The 25,195-nt window shown below is 41.5% G+C and overlaps 1 protein-coding gene across 9 annotated transcripts in view; it reads right to left on the bottom strand.

Annotated features, from left to right (window-relative positions):
* The window catches only part of ADAMTS3 (ADAM metallopeptidase with thrombospondin type 1 motif 3), a 158,338-nt gene that overhangs the window by 111,285 nt on the left and 21,858 nt on the right, over positions 1 to 25,195 (bottom strand). For 4 of the 9 annotated variants that reach the window (XM_072037576.1, XM_027457034.3, XM_072037580.1 and 1 more), the window contains 6 exons: positions 24,876 to 25,042; positions 22,350 to 22,508; positions 20,216 to 20,349; positions 14,958 to 15,021; positions 11,598 to 11,625; positions 3,267 to 3,673 (listed from right to left, as the gene is read on the bottom strand). In XM_072037576.1, coding sequence (XP_071893677.1) covers positions 3,267 to 3,673; positions 11,598 to 11,625; positions 14,958 to 15,021; positions 20,216 to 20,349; positions 22,350 to 22,454 — 738 coding nt within the window. In that variant the 5' untranslated portion in view covers positions 22,455 to 22,508; positions 24,876 to 25,042. Of the gene's footprint in view, positions 1 to 3,266; positions 3,674 to 11,597; positions 11,626 to 12,397; positions 12,685 to 14,957; positions 15,022 to 18,987; positions 19,014 to 19,272; positions 19,391 to 20,215; positions 20,350 to 22,349; positions 22,509 to 23,803; positions 23,904 to 24,875; positions 25,043 to 25,195 lie in introns of those variants that run through there. The other 5 variants (XM_072037577.1, XM_072037581.1, XM_072037582.1 and 2 more) reach the window with 5 other exon arrangements.

Raw genomic sequence — 25,195 nt, 5'->3', positions numbered from 1 at the left:
GATGAAAATAACTGGAGAAATACACCCTAGAAACACGAGGAAACACCAGCTTTCTTAAGCACAGCACTGCCCTTACAACATCAAAGTTCGAATGAGCTTTACAAAGCCATCCATCCTGAGTTTTACCGATGGAAATTAAGAAGTGCTACTTCGCAGGGTTTCTTTTATTATCATACTTTGTCAGTCACATTTCATAACATTTGTCAGTTACTCACTAACACATTTTTTTAAATGCAGTAATGAAAACGAAGGGCAGCTTCTACATGACTAATTAAGTGTTCTTTTGCTATGACAAGTGCACGCACATGCATGTGATTTTTGTAACAAAGTTATTTTCAAGGGATATTAAACAGATGTGAAGATAGGAATTTGCAAAACTTATGGCATGCAGATGACTTTTACTGCAAAAGCAGATATGTAAACTGCTTCATAACAAAAGTGTTCATGTATCTTGGTTTTTAAACCTAAGTTTAGATTCAGGAAGAGACATGGACAAAACCTTGCTCTACTGGTGTAAATGCCAATAATTCTGTGTATTTGCAATCAAGGAATAAAAATTGAGCACTGCTGTGTTCCTCATAACCTCACACAGCTAGTGCTGACAGCAAACCCTAAACAATATGAAACTGAGCACTCTTTATGAGTATAGGTTAATGCAATACATAATTTTGCCCAACTATAAGCAAGTGTCTTAAGAGCCATAATTAAAAATCTCCTCACGCACGAAATAAAATTTATCGGGGCTTTTGCTAACTGGTGGCAAGCCAAGTGCTCTTCATCTGTCACTGTTGATAATGAACTTGCTTTATAAGCTACACACCAAGTGAATTGCAACCACAGTGATTCCTTTTTCCCAAAAGGTAACAACCTAGCTGGCTACACTGGCAAGCATCTAAATTCCTCTGAAGTCGAAAATAAATCTTTCAAATAGACACATGGCCCTAGAATTTCTCACTGTTGTTCCAGTTTCTGTTAAGCCATATCATCTCACCCTTCACATCTTCAGGATACACTGAGGATCAAATATTCTAGCTTGGTTGAGAGAGGCATAGTACAGCAGCAGAGAAGCCAGAAATGCTAACTTCAAGCTATTTCTGCTAACCTTGGAGCTGGTGGGAGAAAAAAAGCCAACAGAAATCCCATCAATCTTGAGGATTATTTATTTCACACGCACTTGCTTAGAGCTCCTAAAGACTGCGACAACAGCTAGGTGAAGGAAGCAAGCAAAAGCTCTCCAAAAAAGATACTTTCCAGTACATGATCTGTTCTCATTACAGTTGCCCAAAACAGGGAGCAGTAAAGCCACTGCAGCAGCTCTCTGCCAGCCCAGCAGCCCCTTAGCAGCAACGTGAAATGCAGCACAGCAGCTCAAGTGGCAGCTGAGGTCTGGTCCTGGCAAGAGGGGTGCATAAGCAGGCAGGTCAGGGAGCAGTCCTAGCAACACAGTTTGCCACAGACAACTCACCATGTCTGTGCTCTGATGGTGGTTTCCAACCCTGCTGTGTGGTGGGTGGCTCAGGGGCTTGAAGAAGCCCCACAAAGACTGTACAGGACAGCTTGGGTTGAGATGAAAAGAAACAACAGAGAGTCAGGAGCATTTACACACACTCCTCCTCAACAAAAAGCACATTTTCTCCTAGTTCAGTTCCTAATACATTGGAAAGCACCTGAGGGGCTTCTCCTGGGTGCTGTGGCAATATGACACACAACTCAGAAACCTCCTGTTCTTTATTTAGGATCCTTTTGGTACCCGTTAGCTGCTTCTTAAATATGTGGAGGTTTGTGAAGACAGTAACTACCTCATTTCAGTTAACTGAAAGCACGCCACAAAGCAGCTTGTCAGCCACATGGCGATCTCTGCCGATGTTGCTGTACCCCTTTATCTAATTCCATTTAATCCGATTTGTTGTCTTAAAGTGCTCTGTCACTTAACGCAAGAACTTCATTCAGGATTACTGCTAAAATACAGCTCTCGGGCCAATGGTCTCATTCATCATGAGAGCTGCATCTGAGGCTTTATCTGTCCAGGCAGATGTCTGCATGATCTCTGTAAACACAGCACACTGTCAACAGATTCCACAAAAAAAAACAAAAACAAAAACAAAAAAAAAAAACTGCCAGTAGCTGATAACCTCAGATGTAAATACCACCAGTTTTGTTTTGTTTTTCTTCAAGTAAGGAAAGTCAGGGAGTTTTGGTTGTGCATAGCCCTAAGTGTTGAATCAGGAGTTTAAGACATTTATGTGGATGCTCATACAGTGAGTGCTTTACCTGAAATAAATTATGTGCAGCAGAGGCACACTGCAGAAGGTGGGAGCTTTGCTAGCCAGCACTTATCATAAAATGGAATCAAATCATTAACAGCTCTGGCATGTGACAGGAAGGGGGAAACCTAGTTCCAAGAAGGGATTCTTGTTGCAGACTTGTTCATATGATTCCTCTCCTGAATAGCAGTAGAGTAACCACTACATTAATCTTCCTGGATGTTGCAGTCATGTTCCACCATTGCTCCTGCTACTTAAAGAGTACAAGGTAAGTATTGTTAGCTTTCTTTACCGCATGATTGAATTAACGAATGGTATGTGTACTCAATATATTCCCAGTCTTTCAATATGGGATTTGTGTACCAAGCCAGTCATTGCATCTGCTGAAGCCACAATCAAATATCACGCGTTTTTAACTAATGCGGCAGTCAGGCCAGCACAGTTTTGAGAACAAAACATTTATAGATGTGAACCAGTTGATTCTCATGATACCTTCAGAGAAAAACAGAACTGCATGTTAAAAAAAAAAAAAAAAAGGATGTTTATTTTATTAATAAGCCCTTTCAAATTTAAATCTGTTGCTATTCTTGGGCTACAGGGCAGCATGCAAATTTGCTGCCCAAGAAGTAAACAGTGATGATTTCGACACCAGATTCTATGCTAGCTCACCAAAAGATCTTATTTTAAATGTTAAAATACCTTCATTATTCATTTTCCCATTCGTAACACCTCATTAAAGTAAAAAGGAAAACCAACAAATAGCAGGTTTGATTTATTTTCTCTCTCATCGCGCCAACATTATGGACTTCACTCAAACTCCAAGCAATTATCCCAGAGTAAAACAAAAGACTATATGCATAAATGTATACTGAGGCATTTTCTAAGGAATTTAAGAAAGGAAGCTTTTAAAATGGTATCATTAGTGCTGTGTACTCAAAAGCAATAAAAGCTATGTGCAAAGTGCTAAAACACCTGACATGAACACCATTGAAGAAGCCTTACCAGACCATCACAATTGCTAATTGCAACAGAAGCTCCGGGGATGTCAGTTATGTCTCCCACGTATGCGCAGTTGGTCCACAGTGGCTCTCTTTTCCATAACCTCTCTGTAGCAGTTCTAGTCTGACTCGTGTTACCAGCATCGTTTCCATTTCCAGTTTCCACAGAGTCTTCATACCACTCCACTACCGCCTCGGGAGCCACTAAATGAGTGTTGGGTTTCAGCCGGAGATGGAATTCCCTTCCAAATGCAGTGACGTTAAAATACAGCTGTTTGGGGCTTTGGGATACCTCCCGCGTTGATCTTCTTTGATGGCTTGCAGAGAGTATATTGGAGATATAGCTTCCATCTGCATTGGTACTAATTGGAATCACTAACCCATACGGTCTTGGTCTGCTTTTTGGTAATTCTGCCAAGAGAAATACCCCAAAACAAACTAAAATTAGAACAAGAACATGGAACAAGCCTTAAGACTGAATGCAGAGCTGCAGAAGTGTATGTCAATAGAGCAAAGAGTGATGCAAGGATGCAACAAGCTGTTAGTCAGACTGCCATGGGTAACACTCGAGCAGAAAACACTCCAGCAACAGCCAATTTATTATACAACATACAACTACTGAGTTTTTAGGCCTAACATCAAATGTAGTGCATGTTGGATCCCTCCTACTCCTACCTCCACTTCCAGTATTCCCAATTTAGGATTGCTGTTAGAGCTACTCTAAAGCACACCACTGACAGGTTCAGCTGGAGACCAATACAAACCTTTGCATAATTTTTAAAACAACGGGAGCCAATGCCACCACACCAATGTGCATTAGATGATGTGCTAGATAGTTAGTCTGGATATAAACCAACCAATCTAACGTAGGCAAATGGAAAATACGCATGCTGCTCTCTTTATTTACCACGCTCGAGCTTATAAGATCTTCACTTGGGTACCTTACAGCAACGCCTTTAAGGCTTGTAACACATTAATTGTTATCACAAAAATGCTTTGCACTATCACATAAACACACAGAGGAGATGTAAGAAAGAAGTGTATTTACAGATCATCATGTTATCACAGTGATCATTAGACAGGAAGGACATTTCAACCTTAGGAAAAGCACATGGACCATGCCAAGGTGGATGAACACAAGGAGCTGTGCCCAGGTACACACCTCAAATAAACACACACCACAGATGCTAGGATACACATTAAGCGCATGCAAAATATCCTCCATATGCCAAATTCTTAAGAAGCAGGTCTTTCATGACTCTATTTTCATAAAACTTGCAGAGAAAACCCTGAAATATTCACTTATATTTATCTGGGGATTGTCATGGGGTTTAGGTTTGCTTAACAGCCAAAGAAGAGGCAGCAACCCTTTTGAAATCTCTTGTAAGAAATTCTCTGCAACTCCATCACACACCTTAAACGGACTTGTTTGCCCCTGCATTGACACCTCTGTTAAGATACTCAAAATCAAGGGGCATGTTTGGTGTATAACTGCAATTCATGTACACATCTATGCAGTCCCAGAAAATTGGAACACAAACAAGAATCCAGTAGGTATCACATATTGCCGATAAATTATATCAGTCAGCAGTAGTAAAAGCAGCAACTTTTCCCTCTGTAGATCTCCTCTAATAAATCTCCGTACCCAGCAACTTGCTATTGCCCTTCCTCTTTGCATAACTTGAGCAATGGAGTTCAAAAGCAGCAGATGAGCTTTTTTTTTTTTTAAGTTACAAATTTCTATCTACATCTTGCATCTTCCTGCAATACACAAAAGCTATAAAAACAGCAGAACAACTCCTGTCGTCTGCCTAAAGAAATCCTGAGGTAATACTATAGTAGCTCAAGGGCATGACCCTCAGCTAAGGCAATGTGCCCTAAACACAGGGTATGTTTCCAAGGACAGGGCATTGCTGTAATTACCTCTGATCACTCTCCTATCATTTTGGCCTGATTACTACAGGTCGAATCAAGATTCCTATCTAATTAGCAGCAACAGTAGCTGACTTGTAAACTTTCCACTGGGTTCTGAATTTGCCTACATGCATATAATATATGTGAATACAATACTTATGAAAAAAAGGGGGGAAAAAAGCCCCTTTCTGTCTTTCTGTGTAGTCCCTTACCCACATCATCCTGAAAATAGCATTCTTAGTGCTTAAGAGAAATCTCTTTTGGTCAGAGAAAGGTCTTCTGCTGTTATCGCTTATCATGCATCAGGGGACACACACACGTTTCCCATTGCCCTAAGGTAATTTTACACCACTGTAAAACAAGTTTATCTTTTCTGTGAGACCTTTGTAACCTGGGATTAATCAGGATATTCGGTGTCCAATTTTCATCCTGTAAAAGGAGAAGGAGACACATTCCCAGGCCAGGCCAAGCTGTGGACCAAAATGTTGCTGAAAGCTGCACCAAAGCTGAAGTCTTACTACGTTTTATTATACTATGTGAGAGTGAAAAAGACATTCAGGACAGAATTATTCCCTAGATCATCTTCTCCTGAGAGAAGCAGCTAAAGCAGTATTAGAGTGGTACTACTGATACCTTTTGTATTAAAGAACTCCAGGATTGAGTAGCTCAGAGGGTACCACAAAGTACCACTGAGAATTCCTCCAATAAATATAACAAAATGAATTAAATTTTCTCCATTCCCAGAGTGAATTGCACTTGAACTGAAAATAGATAAAGAGCTCAGTACCTAATTCATCTCTCCCAGAAGCAGTGGCTGCTTATTTTAAGAGACTTTTGTAGGAAAACATTTCCAATAGCTTCATATGGCTGTTTTTTCTCCAGTTTCCTTTTGTTCCAGTTACTGAGGGACTTGACAGAAAAATAATGTGTAGTTACAGTGGAAGGTATAACATCTAACTTTCTGTGCTACGAGAATCTTTATATAACACAAATACTATATCCCAGGTGAGACGAAAGTTCTTTATCATTTTTTAAGTTTCTTGTTCTGAAAATTTACTCTGTGTCCCACTGCTAGCAGTACCGGTGTGTTTCTCAGTAGCAGTGAACTCAGCCTTTTTTTTTTTTTGCCATACACCTACAAGATTAGGTTCTAAAACTGGTATCCTAATTAGGATATTATCCTTAGGATAATTCCCATTTTAATCACTGGGAATACTGAGTCGGGCTTGCTAACCCTCCTCCTTAGAGATGGTACCGAATTAAAACTCTACACTCATTTTTTATTAATTAGACATCAGGCCAAGAGCAGGAGACAGAGCTGCTGGGTTGTATATCCTAACTGGGTCAAAGCTAAAATCCAGATCCTCACACTCCCTGAGCTTCAGTGATGAGATTTCATTCACAGACTGACATTACTGCTTTTACCTCACTGAGATTCTTCACAGTTTTTCTTCCTTTTCCCCCCTTCTCAAAGTAGGGCATACAAAGCCAGAGACCACAGTTCCAGTGATCAAATTCTTTGTTCACTGTACAATTCAGAAGTTGCTTTGCACATCTTGCAGCAGTATCCACAGATTTCTTCTTGCAGGGGCACAAAAAAAAAAAAAAAAATAGAAAAAGATATTTTTGCTAATAACAAGAACAGACAGCTAGCCACAAGAAGGTAGGAACAAAGGGTGGAAAATAAGAATTGTCAAGCTTTTGAGTCAGCAAAAGCCCTGTCCAGAGTCTCTAAACGCAAAGCTAGAAAAAGAAATGCTTTTTGTTCAAAGGCAATTAAAATTAAATGTGACATGACTGAAGACATCTAAAATCCTCCACTGACTTCTATTACTCTTTTTTCCACAGACTCTATGGTCTTAGGAAACTCTACGCCAGCTGTAGGTGTTCCCCTTCCTTTGCTAAAATTTCAGTCACTCTCTACTGCTAATTCAGAATTTACAGGAATGACTGGAGAAGAACACAGAGAAACAGAAAAAGCACTTAACCTCAAGTTTTCTTCCTTTTTTCATCTGGCTTTTAACTGCTGTTCCAGTTGCACAATGTTTAAATTGAAAGGAAACACTTGTGAAAGAACATCACATTCTTTCATTGTGTGCCAAAACATAATTAGTTAGAGAATGCCTCTGAAGAAGTCTATCCATAATTTTTTCCCCCAAATACACATGAAACTGAAGAATTAACACCACTGGCTCACAGTAGTTGTCTCTGCACTGTAAAACTGTTGGATAATTGAGGTTCAAAGCCCTTTTTTTTTTTTAATCAACTGTATTTGGAAGAGCAATTTTTGGCAAAATATTTTTGAAGTACATTGATCAAAAATTGTGCATTTGGATGTCAACAGCAGAATTCCAAATTCATAAATATCCACTTAAGCAAGATTTCAAAAGCATAGTCTAAATAGAAATCAGTGGAATCAGCAAAAAAGCAGGAATTTCTGAAACTCCAGACAAATTATTTCCATGTCTAGACTCAGCTACACAACTTTGAAGACATGACTTCTTCTCTTCTTTTAACAAATACTGAAATGCCATTTAACGTTCATTATTCAGATGGGGTTTTTGCTCACACTGAATGCAAATAAGCGTAGATAACTGGACTCTCCATGTTCCAGCCTTTTGCACTGCAGAGGACCAGGTGCCAAAGGAAGTAATTTTCTGATTGTAGGAGCTCCTTCACCCATTACCTGTGAATTCAGGTCCACTAACTCAAGTGCTGGCAGCATAATTTTTTTTCCAAACATTTTCTGTGCTGTGGCAATGAGATGAATTGCTATGTTCAGTAACTACCTGCCACATCACATTGCTAGGATATATTTCAATCACAAATAGCAATTCATAAACCCACAAAATTATATCAAAAGCACAACTGTTTTGGCAAAGATGATGCTGTGGCTGGGCACTGCACAAGGAAACAAATGTGCAGGAACTCCTGATAACACTGGGCTGCATGACAAGACCCAGACTCGCCCAGACTGACAAGATGATGATGAGACAGCAACCATCAGCTTCCAGAGCTCCCTTTTCTTTTGGAGGATCCATCTGAACATGGGTTGTAGAGTCAGGAAGATCAGCAACCTTGGCAAAAAGCTTGGAGCTAACCTAACACCTCAAGAGCATTATGGCGCCTTCATCTTCTGAATGCAATTCAAAAACTTTGTTGCAATCGGATGACTGGATGTCAAAACCATCAAAACCATTCAGCTTTCCAACAGAAGCACTAGGACATAAAATACTACCTGCTACTGCAGGAGTTAAAAGGGCAGTATTTAAGTGAAAAGACTGTCATGAGTTCCTGTGTTTTGAGAGATTACCCTTCCATTCCACAGATAACCATAATGGGATGAGCACAGAGCTGCTTCAGTTACTTAGCCAAGTGCTGCTCAATAACAAGAAAGGATGGTGCCGTAACAAAACCAGACAATTCCAGCAGGGGTTTCACCATCAGCATTTTCTGCCTTCATCCTTGGTTGGTGGTTTCCAGAAATGAAGTAGTTGTTCTGGTCCCTCTCTTCAAACAACCAGAATCAATCCCAAGCTATCGTTCACTCTGTATTTGACTGCCTTTAGGTGGCAGAAATGTCCAAATAAAAAGACAGACAAAGGGGGAGGATGGACTTCTAGAGGATTTTCCCACAATTTTGCACTTAAACAGGGATGAAGCTATGCAGCATACATCGGTGCTAGACATTGCGAGTTGGATGAATAAAAGCAAGGGACTGCAAGAATCCAGGCTCACATGGCATACACTTCTCTTTGGTGTCCTCATTCCTTTCCTTCCCTGTCAACTTGTCCCAGGAATACAGGCAACTCAAGAAATTCTTCACGATGTTTTCACAGCAAAGTCCCTTGGCACAACACCAGTGAGCTTCTTTTATCCAGGCTCCAGGGCAGCCTGGCCCTGCTTTTTCCAGGTTAGACATCAGAGAGTTTTCTTCCAAAAGCAGCACAGTGCTGAGGCTCTGCTGTGTGGGAGGCTGAGAGGCACGAAAAGTGAAGAGGTAGCACCACCGTGAGTGCCAGCATCTTCAGGGCTTACTATTTCACCAGTGACAACAGTAAGGTTTCCTCTTGACAGTTTCCAGGCATTTGCAGTACATTATGCATTAATGCAGTTAATTAAGCTCGGGTAACTCCCTATCTATATAATACATTCTGTACTAGCTTAAAAAAAAAAAAATCCTATACGCTTTAATTTGTCCTAAGTGACTTTCCAGGCTACAAAAAAAGATTAGCTGCTGACAGCAGCCAGCCCTGGGCCAAATCAAAATATACAACACCAATGCAAAGTGACACTTAATAGGGACTTAAAAGTAGGACGGCCCATTTGGAGACAATCCTAATGCAGGTTTTACTGTAGTCATTAAACCTCTAAACTGAGTAGGCCATGCTTTTTCAATCAGAATTTACAGGATAAAACATTACTTTAAATATTAACAGTTAAAAAACACAAAGCAGAGGACAAATCCCAATGTCTGTGTTTACTAGACAGTTCTGCTTTCAAAAATACACATTTTCCCTCAGCAAAACGTTATCAATGGCTCAAAAGCCAGTGCTAGTCATAGGCAACCTGGTCTTGGTAAGACGCAGAACTCTCCACCATGCTGGACTGGACAAAAAGCCACCAAGATGCCAGGCAGTTGTGCTAAGGAGACACAGCGAGCTCTCCCTTGCCAGGCACCAGCCAACACTGAGATCCATCCTAAGGAGGCCCTGTGATGCTGAACCACACCAGGGGACATTTGAGTCCACAGACCTGTGGATCTGTGAGCAGACAGACTCTCCAGCACACGTCCACCCCATCTTCAGCTGCCCCTCCTCAGGTAGAGGAGGGTGAGATCACATCAACTGCATGGGCTCCGCTGCACCCAGACCCTGTCCCACTGGCAGCATGCAGCCCTGTCCCTGTCCCTGGGGAGCTTTGTCTGTGGGCCTGATTCATCCTCTGCTGTGCAACATCACCTCTCTCCCGTGGTTCCTGCATGCCTCAAAGGTTCCCAGACTACAGCAACACTGGGACCGTGAAAGAAAGAAAAGACTCAAAGGGAAAAAAGTACTTTTCCAGGTTAAAGAATTTCATCTGATGCACTGTATAATTTAAAAGATGCATTCCTGTATAGCTTATGGTTTCTGAAATTCAAATACAACCCATTTCTCATGGAAACGACCAGAAATAAAACACAGGATCAGCATACCACTGGAAAAAAAGTTTGTTTGCCAGCTAGGTTTAAATGTACCTAACTGTCTCAACTCCCATTATTCACTGATCACAGTGGAAATCAACCTAAGCCCGTAAGGAAAACGGTGCCAGAACTGAAATTGAGACAAAACCTCCAGAATTTAGACAAATACTTGAAACTCTTTTCTGAGCAAAACCTCAGATCAAAACCTGAAACGAATCCTCAAAATTGGAAGTCTGATGGCAACTGGAAATAGAATTGCCTAAGGTCCCTTCCCACGGCTACCGCTCCTGTCATTGAAAAGCTCCAGAGCGCTGTAAAGACACTAGCGCTTGACAACAACTCTGGCCAAATGCTGAAGAGGCTCCTTGCACAACCAGGGAAACTACAGGGCAGGTGTGATGGTACACCCTCACTCTGACGCTTGGAGAGAACGCTGACTGTGGCATCGTTCCATAACCTCTTCCATCCCACACAACACTAAATTATCTGTTAGTTTAAATCAACACAGATCTACAGAAATTTCATTGTATGCACGTGCTCCTAATTATATGAAGCTTCCTGTTTGTTTTTTGTTTGTTTGTTTGTATGAAAGAGTCAGGCTTAAAATTGCAATACGAAGTACCCCACAGGCACTGATGAGCACGTTTCATTTCAGTACCCTCATTCATCATGGATGTCAAAGCCTATGCTACGCTTCCTTACGTGTGTATCAGTTTATAAAGCAACTACCACCATCGATCGGGCTTGCAGCCAGCACACTCTGCCATCAACAAAATACACAGAGACCTCGGCATGAAACAAATTTTTTCCAACTAAAGGCTGAATGCTTCCAGTACAGAAGAAAAGTGGTACAAAGACTTGGACTGCCCTGGCCAAATGGAGTAGACATTTCCTCCTTGATTCAGAAAGACAGAAATGAAAACAGTGTCTGACCCAGAGCGCCATGGCATTCAGAGAACTAGTTTAAGCATGCTGCAATTCTGAACTTTTGTTGTTTTCTTTTTAAAAAGGGAAGCATGGAGTTATTGGGATGCAAAAGCTTGTAATGAGAGGCATGCGAATTCAAGTCATGCCACAGCAGTGTGAAACTACAAATGCTCCTGGGTGGTAATGGTGTGGGGATACACAAGGGAACGCTTGCCTGCATACAGATCATTTCTTCAGAAAATCTACTAGTTTGTTGAGTTTACTTTTTTCATATTTTTTTCAATAACAGCAATAATAGTTAAAAAGACTTACCTATTTGGATCTGTTGCTCTTTACTAGCCTGCAGAAGAGAAGAGACACATGCACAACGTCGTTAGTGTGATTACAATGCAACGCGTGACAGATGAATGGCTCTAGAAGGCTGAAAAATTATTTGCTTTGCATTGCACCATTTTTTGCAATTCTACTTTTGGTTTTCAGGGATGGCACTTTTCCTCAGCTGAACAAACAGCTGTTTACACCAATACACTAACAGAGCCCTTCATAAGTTTAGCATAAATCGAGCAGCTAAGGAATCCTGATTCTGAATGAGCCATTCTATCTACTGTGCCGCCAAGTAAGTTTGGTGGCCAAAAAAAGACTTTAAGGTCATTGCAGGGGACAAGTCCTGCGGGGCAGCAGGGCAGGCGTGTTGACACTTCTCCTTCGGCGCTTTGCCAGGGGAGTGAGAAAGCCAACAGCAGGGACGGGGCTCGGCGTGGGCCCGGGGCTCGGCGAGCTGTCCCCGGAGCTCCGGTGAGCAGGGGACGAGCTGCTCTCTGCAGCGCTGGGGATGCTCCGCTCCGAGCTGGCTGCCGGAGAGCCGGGGAGAGCCGGGGAGCGCGCTGCGCACGGCGGAGGAAGGGAAAAGCCGCGCTCGGGACGAGAGAAGGGACAGAGCGGGCAGGAAGCGCTCCCCAGCGGCCCCTCCGGGCCGGGGCTGCCGGAGGGACCCCGGGGTGCGGGCAGAGCCCGGGAGGGGAGCGAAGCGCCGGAGCCCGGCGGCGTCCCCCGGCTCTCCGCCGCCCGGCTGGGCTGGGCAGGGCTCGGCTGGCCGCCCCGCCGCCACTCACCTGCCGGCCGGCTGCAGCGCGGAGCCCCAGGAGCGCGGCTGCCGCTACCCACAGGGGCAGGAGCACCATCACGAGCCGGCGGCCCGCCGCCCGGCGCGCTCTTCCCCCTCCGGCCGCCTCCTCGCTGTCCGCGCCGCTTCCCCTCCTTCCCCTCTCGCCCCCGGCTCCCGCCTCGGCCGGCCCCCGGCGGCAGCCGGGCGGGTTGGGCTGGGCTGGGCTGGGCTGGGCGCTGCGGGCCCGCGCCGCCTCCTGTTGCTCGCTGCGCCCTGCCTGCGCCGCGCATCGCGACCTGCGGCGCTAATAAAGCCGCACCGGCCCCCGAGCGCGGCTCCGCCTTCGGCGCAGCCCCGCACACCCACGGCGGGGCCCAGAACCCCGGCTCGGCTCGGCTCGGCCCCGGGCTGCACCTGAGGCGGGCGAGCCCCGGCCGCGCTCCGCTCCCCCTCCGGCAGCGCCGCTGAGGAGCGGGACCCCCCCTCCCTGGCCCCACAAAACTCGGCACAGCCCGCGTGGACAGAGAGCCCCAAGGGGAAACGGGGCAAAAGCTCGACAAGCGGTTTGTCTTTGTAAGGAGCCAAGGTGAAACGCCCCTGCGGTACTCAAAAGGAGGACTGAAATTTGCCAGGCTCAGGATTATCTCCTGCAGCTAGAGATGGGTAACACAGGAACAGCTGGATCCAAATGAAAATCGTCCTGTTCTGACAGACCTTTAGGATAACAAGTCCTATTTCCTACTCATGGGAAACTCATGAATGACCAAAGTGAGCCCACTGGCCTCCAGCTAGCACAAACTACCTGAAGGTTTTTGGCATAAATGCATGAAAGCCTAACCATAATAATCATCTATTTTAAGTCGAGCTGCTTGTCAGAATCCATCACATCTACATGAGAAAGCAAGTACTGGTTCTCCTAAACCCAAGTTGCCTCATAGCAGCATGTAAGAGAGCCAGACCTGCAGCCTTTGACTAATTCAAGCCTGTGCCAGGCTGTGGAGCCGCGCTGCTGCCCCAGAGAAAACGGTTCTCCAACTGCACCCACTTTTCTCATGCAGGAAACAAAACAAAACAAAACCAATTTTCCAAGAAAGTGGAAATCTAATGCCTGTTATTACCCAGACCATTTCTGTACGCAAGGAAATGAGGAAACACACAGCAGCCTGCTGCAATCAGCCCGCTGTAACTGGGCACATGCACACTGCACAAGAGCCACTTTTTTGAAAGACCACAATCAGAAAGCTGAGATGCCAGCTACATAATTATCCATTAAAATTGTCAGTCACAACTGACAGTTCAGAAATGCCAAGCTAATGCTTTCTTTCCTCCACAGTATTATGTGCCGTTCCCTTAACACACGTCTGTTTGACATTTTATTTCCCTCACTGATGTTAGTTATGTGACCTCAGGCCTTACTCATTGTACATTATTCAAACCCTGAAAACCACCACATTGATTTCCTTGTGGGTTTATGTGCACCACAACATACCTGAGTGCTTCGCAAGCCATCCATTTTCTGTGGTGAATTTAAGGACCAGCACAATCTCTATTTTGCAGTTAGGCTAATTACAGGACCCAACTGGATCTCTTTCTCCCATTTTATCTAGTACTCTGAAGTTCCAAGCCAGGTTCTTTCTGACAGTTTTACAAACGCGCAAGGTCAGGCTCCCCATAGTGGGTCATACCTGTGAGGAGCTGGTGAGAGTGATTCCTTCTGCAGGAGAACCAGTTCTGATTGCTCCCTGTCACCCAGGCGCTGGATGGGGCACTGCTGAGCAGAAAGCTGCGACGCAGTGCACACCAACAGCCAAACTTCAGGCATTTTGTAATGTGATCCTAAACACGGTCTTTCAATAAAGTTGGGTGTCCTAGGTGGTTTCACTTGCCTTTCTCAATTAGCTAAAAACATTTATAAATACCAAAGAAATATAAAAATACATCAAAGACAGATCTGGAGACCAAAGCAAGTATTCTGTTCTGCTGTTTTTAGAGCAAAGAACCAAGGTTTGATGGACTTTTAATAGAGCAGCAATAAGGTGTTAAAATGACATCTTATCATGTATCTCTAATATGAAATAAGACTATCACAAATATACAAATGTAAATCAACTTCCTAAAATTGTCTTAATTTGTTAAAGACATTTTTCATCTCTAACAACACAGTTGGGACATACCATTATCAAAGAAATCATATATTAGACAAAGTATGCACAAAAAAGTGTATGTATTTATATATGTGTGCACATACATATATGTATCTTAAAAATCCATTAAGTATTTGCAGTTCTAGAATTCTTCCTGCTAACACTACATCAGATAGGCTTTCTGCGTATGTGCAGTTTCTGTGGATGCACTACACTTATTTTATATTTACAAATAAATATTTATGAATATTTACAAATATTTTATGAATCTGAGATTAGGCTCTGAAGCAAAGAGGAACAGAAAACTAAAAAGTTTTGTATGGGGCCAGATTCTGGAGTGTAAAGAGCACAGCAGTATTTGAAAAGCAAGAATAATATTTATGGGAGCAAGCACTCAATGCTGCGAGTAAAATGTGGTATTACCTGATTAAAAGGGCTCCAGGACATGGTTTCTATGAAATCTCCTTGCTTCTCACAGCAGAAGAGCCTGCAACAAAACAATTTCAAAGCAAGTTTTACTTGGAACATTAACTCAAACAGAGAAACCTTAAAGAACAATATTCCCTATATGAAACCAAGAAATGAACCATAGTTTTTTCACTCCTGTTTAATATCAGCTTCCAAATATTAACATATTTTGAGACAAGCCCCTGGTAAACCTGAGTATAACATCTGTGAATAAATCCATAACCTAGACAAATCACTTTCTCTTCACTGAGCATGTACTCACATGTTGTCTAATATTCCGTTTTGCAGTGACATTTCCTGAAATTTAGGAATAAAGTTCTTCTCCACATTATAATTTATTGACTTTCTGACCTACTATGTTCTTTGCCAGTCTGTAAGTTGATGACCTCTCTCAATAGTGGCCAGTTTGGAAAGCATTAATTCTATTCTTTCCAAGATAGACATATTACTAAAAATTAGCCAGGGATAAAACAAGCTGCTTATTTAAGATGACAGGGACATCTACTTTGAATGCCTGTTTTAGAAAGCTAAAAATATTTTCTAAGCATTGTGCAGATGGTTGCCTATTTCCATAGGAGCAGCAGGCCATGGAGGACATCTTTCTAGAGCAAATGTTATTGCTGGCTGGTTCAGAAAAAAGGCACAAGATCACCCAGAGAAGGTAGTTATAGTTTCATTTCCCTTCTTTGTCTCCTGCCACAACCTGAAGATCACAACTCTTACACAATGCTCGGACTTTTCTCTTTCGTTTCATCTTTACCATTAAAAGCAGTGTTTGCTCTTAACATCCAAATACCAGCTCTGCTGAAATTCAGCTTTTTTGTCAAAGCCTAATTTGGGTTCTCCTTTACTCTGAGGCATGTCCTGATTTACGTGTAACAAAGGGCACGATCCTCAGTGAGTCAGGGAGACGAGCCCCAGACTGTGCTCCCATGGAACCAGAGTACCTGTGCAACTCCTCTGTAGCCTGCACCAGGGTAAGTGCTGTGGGCAGAGCTGGCCACAGGCAATGGATTGCAGAGTGTGCAGGAGGGCACCCTCTTTGGCTTGTGCTCATTCCCAAGGTTCCTCATGGCTCTCAGCCTGCAATTCTCTCACCAAGAAAAGCTGTAGCCCTCCTCAGTAAGACCGCACCCCTCGTGCTTATAAGCTCAGTGTTAGTGTGGATTCATTTTTCCTCCCTAAGCTCAACAACGACCTCATCAGATTTTCAGTCTGCTAAAAGTTTGCCTAATGAAAAGTAGAGTTTACTTTTACTTTTTTTCAAATTAGAGACGCGGGAAGCCTAAAGCGCAATCTCAAAACCTAAGGCAGTATAAATCACTTTCTTAGAACAGGATACATCTGAAAAGAACGCCTGCGCCTCATTTTTAAAATACGTTACTATTTGCATTTCAGTAATGCCTGAGGTCCTATTCATGGGCTGGAGCCCCATTGTAACAGGCATTGTGAGTACACACAATAAAAAGGCCACGCACAAAGACCTTTCAGTCTAAGGACTGTAGTCATACTACTGCAAAAAAATACAAACCCCAAAAGCCTGGGGTATACAAGAACAAAATTTTACATTCTTAAACAGAAACCCATCTCTTGCTGCAGGTTTGTACAATTAGTCTTACAACTGTCCTCATGCAGCAGGGTCTCAGCTGCAGCTGAAGCATCTTTTTCTGCTCTGCAGGCAATTTGTCAGGATCATTCAGACAACAAAGGTGCCAGGAGCAGCTCCAGACCTTGTCACTACCATCACACAGGAGTGTTAATATTGACATTAAATTCCAAAAGACTACCTCCTCTGCGGCTCCTTGACATGACAACCCTAGTCATGCAGCCCACAGCTGCAAGAGCCATTTAGGCTGAGATGCCACATTTAATATTACAGCCTAAAGTGCCACCCAACCACTCCTGTGCTTTGATTTCCAAAACTGCACAAGAAGCTTTTTTGGATATTACACTTTTCATCTGTTTACCAGGGTGTCAGACAAGAATTGCCAGACAGCACTTGAAATGGAAGCACTTTATAAATGAAAATGGCTATAGTTTCCCCTTCATGGTGCATTACATTTGGGAATATTAAACCATGCAACTGTATTTAATTGTTTTAAATACACTATTAATCTAGCAGATTGTTAAATGAAGAAGCATAGTAGACCTATTATTTTTAACAAAGCAGCGTAAGATTTACAGTCAAGATTTAACCACAGGACATAGGAAACTGGAGAGAAAAATGTGAGACATGAAAATTACAGTTGTAAAATATGTTATGAAAAATAAAAAGTAGTAGAAGCATAAGAGGCAGTACTTGTGACAACTTCATATACTAGACACATTCCATAAAATTGTTCCTATTTTAAGGTGGTTCATTTTCAAATGATGTGTGCCAAACAAAATGCAATTAAAACCGCCTCAAATCCTCAAAAGAAATGAATAAACAAATACCCATAAATCACGCTAAAAACAATCAGACCAAACTTTCAATGGCCTGTGGTATTGATACAGAAACCTGTGGTTCTGGTGTTGCAAGAGGTTCCTGGAAGTGCTGAGGCAGTGACCCTCACAAGTTGCATAGACTCCGATAGGGCCAAAGGCCCATTAAATACTTCTGCTTAAGTTAAGTCCTCAGAAGAAAATACAGATGGAAAATACTTTATCATCCTGTACAGTTAGTGCATTTAATATGTGGTTTGCATGTGCTCTGCCTTAAAAACCCTAGCAAATTGCCCATACATAAGGATTTTACTTACTTAAATTATACCTGTATGCTGGAGGTATGGAAACTGTTGTGTGTTATCCATGCTTATTTTCATTAGCATTTTTCTGGTTGTGGAAATTCCTGATTTATGATTTTATACATACTCCCTTGTGGACAGCGGGGTGCTGTGTAATCTCCTTGTATATATAGACACATGATATACACATATAGTGCTCAGCCCCACTGGCTGGATGCACTAAGATGGCCACTCACACAACTCTTGGTAATTTTTCCACTGACATGAGAGAAATAGCAGTTATTGGCTTCTGGGAATCAGCCCTCCAGGGTCTTAAAAAGGGATTATATTTTACAGAGGTTGCTCTCCCGCCCCCCTGCCCCCCCTCGTTTCCCCTTCATACATTCAATTGACTGAGGAGAACAGTGCCTTCTACTGGCAAGTGCACAGTCTGAGGACTTAAGTAACACAGAAAATGTCCAATCCGTTCCTTGAAATCTCCATTGCAAAATGTGAGAGATGCTATAACTATTATGACCACAGAGTGGCTGTTCTTTCCATACCATTTATTGTAAGTGAAAGTGTGACAGCATGTTTAAATTTCTGGAATTGTCAGAGTAAACCTTTCTGCTAGGGCAGCCAACCAGGCTTGAGGAACTGGATTTCAGTAACATTTAATTCCCAGGGCTTCATAACCAATGAAGGTCATAAGTAATGAAAGTATGACAAATGTTGCAGTCCTAAGATAAGCCTTTAGGCACTAACATTCATTACTTCTGTAGCCAAGCACTGCCCCGAAAGACATATATTGAGTATATGAAAATACTAGTATTTTTAAGCAAAAGTGATCAGCAGCGTTTTACAAAAACAACACATAAAACAATCACTGGACAGAACAAGAAATAAATTTTCAGTATAGGAGCAGGTAAAGATAAACTTGCCAAAAGAAGAGAGAGGACAGAGAAGGGGAAGACATGAAAGGGTTTAAAGTCCTCTAAGAATTCTGTGAAAAGCAGTGCCATCAATGCTAGTTTATTATAGAAGAAAATTATGCTGGGAGATGTTCTTTGAGTGTAGCGTCCACCCTGCCACAGAGATACATCCCAGTTTAAAATCTCCTTATGGGCAAGAGATTTACAGACAATCCCTCAAATGTTTCTTTCTTTCAAGAAATTTGTGTTCAGCTGAAGCAACTGTGCTGAATACAGTGCTGGCCCTTCCCTAGCCATTACCAATAATCAACATAAGACTTGTTCCCACTGAAGAAGGAAGATACTCACCTACCTACCATGCTGCTGAGAGGACTGACTGCAGCTTCTCATTTTACACGAATTTTTACTTATCATTTGTGCACGTCCATGTAATTTATTTTGAATCAATCCCAAAACCTAAAAGCACACACTGCATAAATTTAATTTGTGGCAGGCCAGACATGCTGTTGATTGACAACAAGGATACCGTAACACCTTCCAATAAAGGCCATATACTCCATCAAGCCCCTTGATTTGTGAGTAATCCCGTAAAGCCATAAGATTAGCCAGAATATAGCCAGACCAGTATCTTGCCTTATTGCATGTACCCCTTCTGTTGGCTTCATGAACTCAACACTCTTCCCTTGTCACTTGTTAATAAGTGCTTTGGTTTCAGTCACATTCTCACAGAAATTTTGGAGGAGATGGGTAGCTGCACAGAGAGAAGTGAATAATTTTTCAGTACTCTAACTCCTTTTCTGCCATGGATTCACACACACACACACACAAAAAGTTTCCATAAGGAGAGATGGAGGGTTCACACTTAGGCATTCCCCTACCTCTCAGAAACACAATGATAATTCTAGCTTTTCACCCTAAAAACAGATAAGACAAACGCAGCACCACAGAAATAATAAAATGAAATATAAAAATCAATAATATCTTGTTGAAAGACTGTTCCTAAACCAAGCCACTGAGAATTTCTGATTCAGCTCTAATTTGAAGCTGCCTACGCCAAAGCGTTATGATGTTATCTTACTACCTCACAAAACACTACAAGTCAGTCATGTCAGTAGTTTTTGTTATTTCCATTTCCTTGATTCTATTACAAAAGGTCATTCTATGTCATAAGAATAAAAATAACAGCTTGAGGATGGTTGCCAGTAGTGCCTTCTTTTGTAAGCATTTTAATAATGACCACAGTTGGAACCCAAGAGGCACCACTGTTCCTGTAAACTGCCAATAGCTCAAAGGGCATTTTAACTAGGACCATGTGAAATTTCAGGCTATCTCCCATCCCCTACACATCAGCTTCAGAGTATATTATGCTAGCACTTATAAAGAAAAGAGGCAAGTACTTTATGCTGCTACCTTTGCATTGAATGCATTTTGCATCTTAGTTGTTCTCTCTAAAGCTGAAAGAAAATTAGAATAAGCTCCAAGTCAGTTTTAACTCTTTTCCATTAATTCTCCCCACAGTTAGGATGAATGATTCCATATATAACCTCCATGTAGACTCAGCGTAAAAAGTACTCACCTAGAGTGAATGTCAAATTGCCTGCAGTTCTGGGGAGGGCTGCTAGAGCTCTGAAGAGCTAGCACATTTTCAGTGTTAAGTGATTCAGACAACTGTCCACTCGCTGCATGGTGGCGGTGTTGGGTAGCTGACACCTGGAACAGTGTGAAGTTTGTAAATGCATACTCAGGACAAAATCAGCTTTCTCATCAGGTGCTTTAAATGCTTAAGGTTAGTTTCCACTAAAGAACCACCCCACTTCTTCCCTGTGTGCAATAGGCAGGAGCTGTGTTACTGCACATACATATGCCATTCATCTCACCAATATCACACACAAACTACTTTCATCTGTTAAGCATTTGAACTACAATTCTCTCCAGAAGGAATCACTGAGATAACAAGGAATTAAAATCTCCTTCAGTCAAGTATCACATCTAAAGCACTTATCTATGCCATCATGCATACTCAAGTCAATAACATCAGTAAAAAGCCGAACCACGATCCTGTGATAACGAGTGTGGAAAATAAAGGAGCTGTCACTATGGATACAATGGCAGAAGCAGATGAATACTGTTATTTCTGGACAACCCCAGTTCTAGATGAAAGCAGGAAAATTGTCTAGTGCAAATAAATATAGCAGAACCACAGGACAAAGTTCTTGCTGTAAATCTTGTGGATATTGACCCATACAATAGGTTTCACATACAAGAACACAGCCTGGATCAAAACCGGATGAAAAATGAAAAAGAGAAGAAAGGCTTCAGAGCTGTTAGCACATCTGGCCACTTCTAGCAGAATCTAGGCATAAATTAGAAACAGCATATCAGAGTAAATACTTTTGTATATATTGTTGGCATAGGAGAACCTTCAGTAATATAGGTAGGTTCAAGCAGAAAGTTGAAATGCAAGTATTGTTTTTACAGTGTGTACGTGTTGCGTATACACACCTATCTAATCACTTTCTTGTTAATTCTTTTAATCCACAGAAGATACTAGTAAGCTTCCGTTTTCAATGGAACATACATGACTACATTGGAAATACATCATATTTTATTCAGAAAGCCTCACGCAGGCTCTAACACTGCTAGAACTTCCTACATGTTGTTACTAAAGAGTTTGCTAAGACTACTGAAGTTCAACAATCTTAAATCTTGATGAGTTTTACTTTTAAATTTGCAGTGGAGACAAGTCTTTCTGAAAGTTCTTCTTGAATCATTATGACTGAAATATGGAATGAGTGTTCATATTTACTGCTTAGCAGTCTATTTGTAATAATAACGGGCCTTAAGCCAGAAGTACTGCCCCTACTACTGGTTGATTTATTGGATTTTTTTTCCTCTCTAATATAGGCAGGACAAGAAATTGCTATTTTGCACTTGGAATTTTTCATCATTGTTGTTTTTGTGCCAGCTTAGACATTGCACTGTGAATGTTATGTAGACCAGATGGTGAAGTCACAGTCTATCTCTAGCACTGTATTAGATGCATATTTTATCTAAATAGACAGTTTTATATACAAAATCACTGAACTCACTCTAGTACATATTCTGCACTGCACACTGACCCCAGTGCACATGGAAGGCTAGCACAGGCAGGATTTTCAAAGAAGTTGAAAGAGGTTTGACCTCAGGCTCATTTAAGTGCCATACTCAGTTAGTGCTGAGGCCATCACGACAGAGACACCCAGCTTCCTTATGCCCTTCTGAAAATCCCAGCCATGAGCTTCCATTTCTTACACTGTGTAAGCAGATCATTCAAATTCACGGCACTTCATGGGAAAGTATACAAGTAGGCAGGTATTGCCACTTTAACTTGAATTTGCTGGGACACTTCCAAATCACTTCCATTTCCAGGAGGAATTAAAACAGGTGCTTTGTCTCTGCAAAGCAGCTTAAGCTAAAATCCTGATACCACTTGCTGCTCTCACATGGGGTCATGGTCGTTAAATATTTAAGCCAAAACAACAAGAAGTTGAGATGAGAGAGCAGCAATGTTTAAGCAAATAAACTTCAGCCTCTCTGGACTTCACTTCTCCACTTTCTCTTCATGAGGATCCAACTGCTTTAAGAGATCATCAAAAACACAAGGGACACCTCCAAATACTGTTTAAAAACCATGAGAACTGAGCTTCTGACCTTACCTAGGGTCGTCTTACCATGTCAAGGCTGGGGTTATTTCCAGGGCAGCATGTGAGAGCTTTCACTGCAGCTGCTTGAATAGTATTTTGCCTGTGGATTAATGGATGGCTTAGACTTCTCATTCTTACTAGCCTTTACAATTCAGGAGAACACACAGAGGATTTCTTCTGAAACAGCTGAAGTAAAAAGACAAAAGTAAGCTAACCTCCTGACCTGTAAAATAACCTTGTAGGGAAATCTATTCAATATAGCTGTTCACTGTTTCTGGGAAAAGGAAGAGAAAGGCTTTGCAAGAGGAAACAATAACTTGTATACTGTTTAAGAGGGGAAACTACCACAGCAACCTGTTTCTAATGAATTTACATAGGGTAGAGGCGAGAGTATATCCAACAAGGACCAAGCTGTGATAAAGAGTACTGCAAATAAGGATTTAACAGATTTAAAGCAAAGGACTTCAACTGTCCTTACTGGCATTTAAACCAAGGAAGCACTCCAGTGAGATGCAGAAGCAGCTTTTTTGAAGACAAACTTCTTCCTTCATCAGTGGCCTTCTGTTTTTAAACCTCTACCTAATTAATATTTATTCACTTGAGTAGGTCCATAATAAATACTGTAAATAACATGCTTAAAGGAAAGTGATAGCAGTTCAGGGTTCCTAAGGAACACCGAGCTCCCCACAAAATTTTGTTTTCTGAACCTCATATCTGTTCTGAGAGATATCATGAGAAAAAAAAAAATTCTATTCACTGGCAATGTGACAGCAGTGCAATTCAAAATGCAGGAACAGAAAATGGCAAATAAAAATATGGCAACATAACAACAACTGAACACGTGAGACCAAATGCCCCATATTTTGCCTCTGTGTGTCCAATAGCCAAGGAACAAATTTATATAGAGAATGCTTTCCCAGCTGTCAGGCTGAGGAAAGGCAGTGAAAAGAGAGTGATTCTGAAGCAGCATTTGCACTTGAGTATGACATCTCACAGGCCCACCTGGCTGAACATCCACACTCCAGTGGGAGTGTAATGCTCAGGCAGAGGAAGTCAGTAGTTCATGTGCAAAGCACACACCAATATTTCAGCTCAATTTCTAAGCAATTTCTAGCAGAAGTTCTAATCCCATGTACCAAAGAAGAGGGATGGAAAGTATCTGAAAAAAAATAAATAAAAGGAGCTACAAAATCCAGTGTTCATCATCAAATCCAGATATAAAAACAGTGTTGTGCTGACAGTCAAACAGCATGAATACATTCTGAAGCATCTTTTTTAAATTAGATGATTGCTGTATGCAGATTTACTTGAATTATTCCCCTCCCCCCCTTCTGGATTTTTAAAGCGCAGCACATTCTCTTCCATATGATAACTATATGGAAAAACAACCCCCTCCACCCCCTCCTCAAAAAAAAAGTTATTTACTCCATTTTACTCCATTAATTCGTTTTGCACACTTTCATCCAGTCTGGATTACTTACTTTTATTGGCCCCTGGTTACAGGAAATGCCCTACAGCATTGTCTGACTCAGCAACATCCAACATAATTAAAAAAAAAAAAAATCAAAAATGGCAAAACATCTGAAGAATAAAAAAAAAAAAATCACGTTTACTTATGTCCAATATAATTTCTAATAGGACATCATTCTATCAAGATCAGCAATAATTAAGGGGCATCAATCTGTCCTTTTTCCATCTTTATTTCACAAACAGAACTCAGACAGCAGGAAGTGATTACAAAGTCTGGGAGACTTACTGTTCAGGGAAGATCAAAAGCTAACATGTACCTGTTACTAATACACGAAAATCTTGCTGGATCCTTACCTCCATAAACATTTCTCCATAAAATCCCATTCAGATCTTAAGTATTTCACAAGTGAAATCTCAATTTTGCAATATCTAAACAGTGCAGCATTTTTACCTGATGCCAAAGACATTAATGCATTAAGACTTTATCTGCATTTCTTCCTAGCAGTTTCATTTAAGTTCAAGCAGTTTCGTTTAAGTTCAAAGTGCTACTAAATAACTAGAAAGAAGAGACCTCACTTTTAAATGTAGCCCTAATCTCAAAAACTGTCTTGTAATGTTCTTATTTCTCCATTCTGCTGAGAGAACATGGGAGAAACAGGAGAGAAAAGAATGGATATAAATACAAGTAATTGCCCAAGCACTGGAACTAATCAAGCCTGATTTCCTGCAGGTTCACATCACATGCTTGCGTGTACTGATTGCAGCTTTTCCTTTGACTGTAAATGTAAAAAGGCTCTATCTCAAGTCCGTTCTTGTGTGCAGTTATGTGTGAACTTGCACAGCAGCCTTTCTCTTATACTGTGTCACTTGTAGAAACTTCATTACTTCTGATACCTGTATTGATTTATTAGAGTCAACTGGGTTCAGACAAAGAATTCAGAAGTTGTGCAGGAACATGAATAAGCATGAGCTCAAAAGGAGCCCAAACATTCTTCAGTTTTTAGTGGACTTTCTTAATAATGAAGAAAGCATGATTAAATCATATTGCTACATTTAAAACTGCTTCCTTGGATGATTCTTTACCTTAGTTTCCCATATTAAATTTAATATCTTAGTTTTTTCCAGTGTACATTCTTCAGTTTCTCTTCAGCTCCACATTCAGCCGAGCAGATTTTGACTTCAGGACAAATTATAGGAGGAGGTCCAAAACTCTACTGTAGTATTCAGCCTCATTCAGATATGCCCATCACCTAAGGAAATTAAAGACAACTTTACAATAATATCAGTAATTGCTGCCATCCATCTGTTTCACTCACTGCCACCATCATTCACCTAGATTTCCCTTGTCATCTCCAGAGCAATAACATAATGCCTTTTATTGAATATATGAGTCATCAGACTTT

The sequence above is a fragment of the Anas platyrhynchos genome, chromosome 4 (assembly GCF_047663525.1).
Source record: "Anas platyrhynchos isolate ZD024472 breed Pekin duck chromosome 4, IASCAAS_PekinDuck_T2T, whole genome shotgun sequence".
NCBI lineage: Eukaryota > Metazoa > Chordata > Aves > Anseriformes > Anatidae > Anas > Anas platyrhynchos.
The sequence above is the reverse complement of the archived record's forward strand: the minus strand, read 5'-3'. Positions and strand labels throughout refer to the sequence as shown.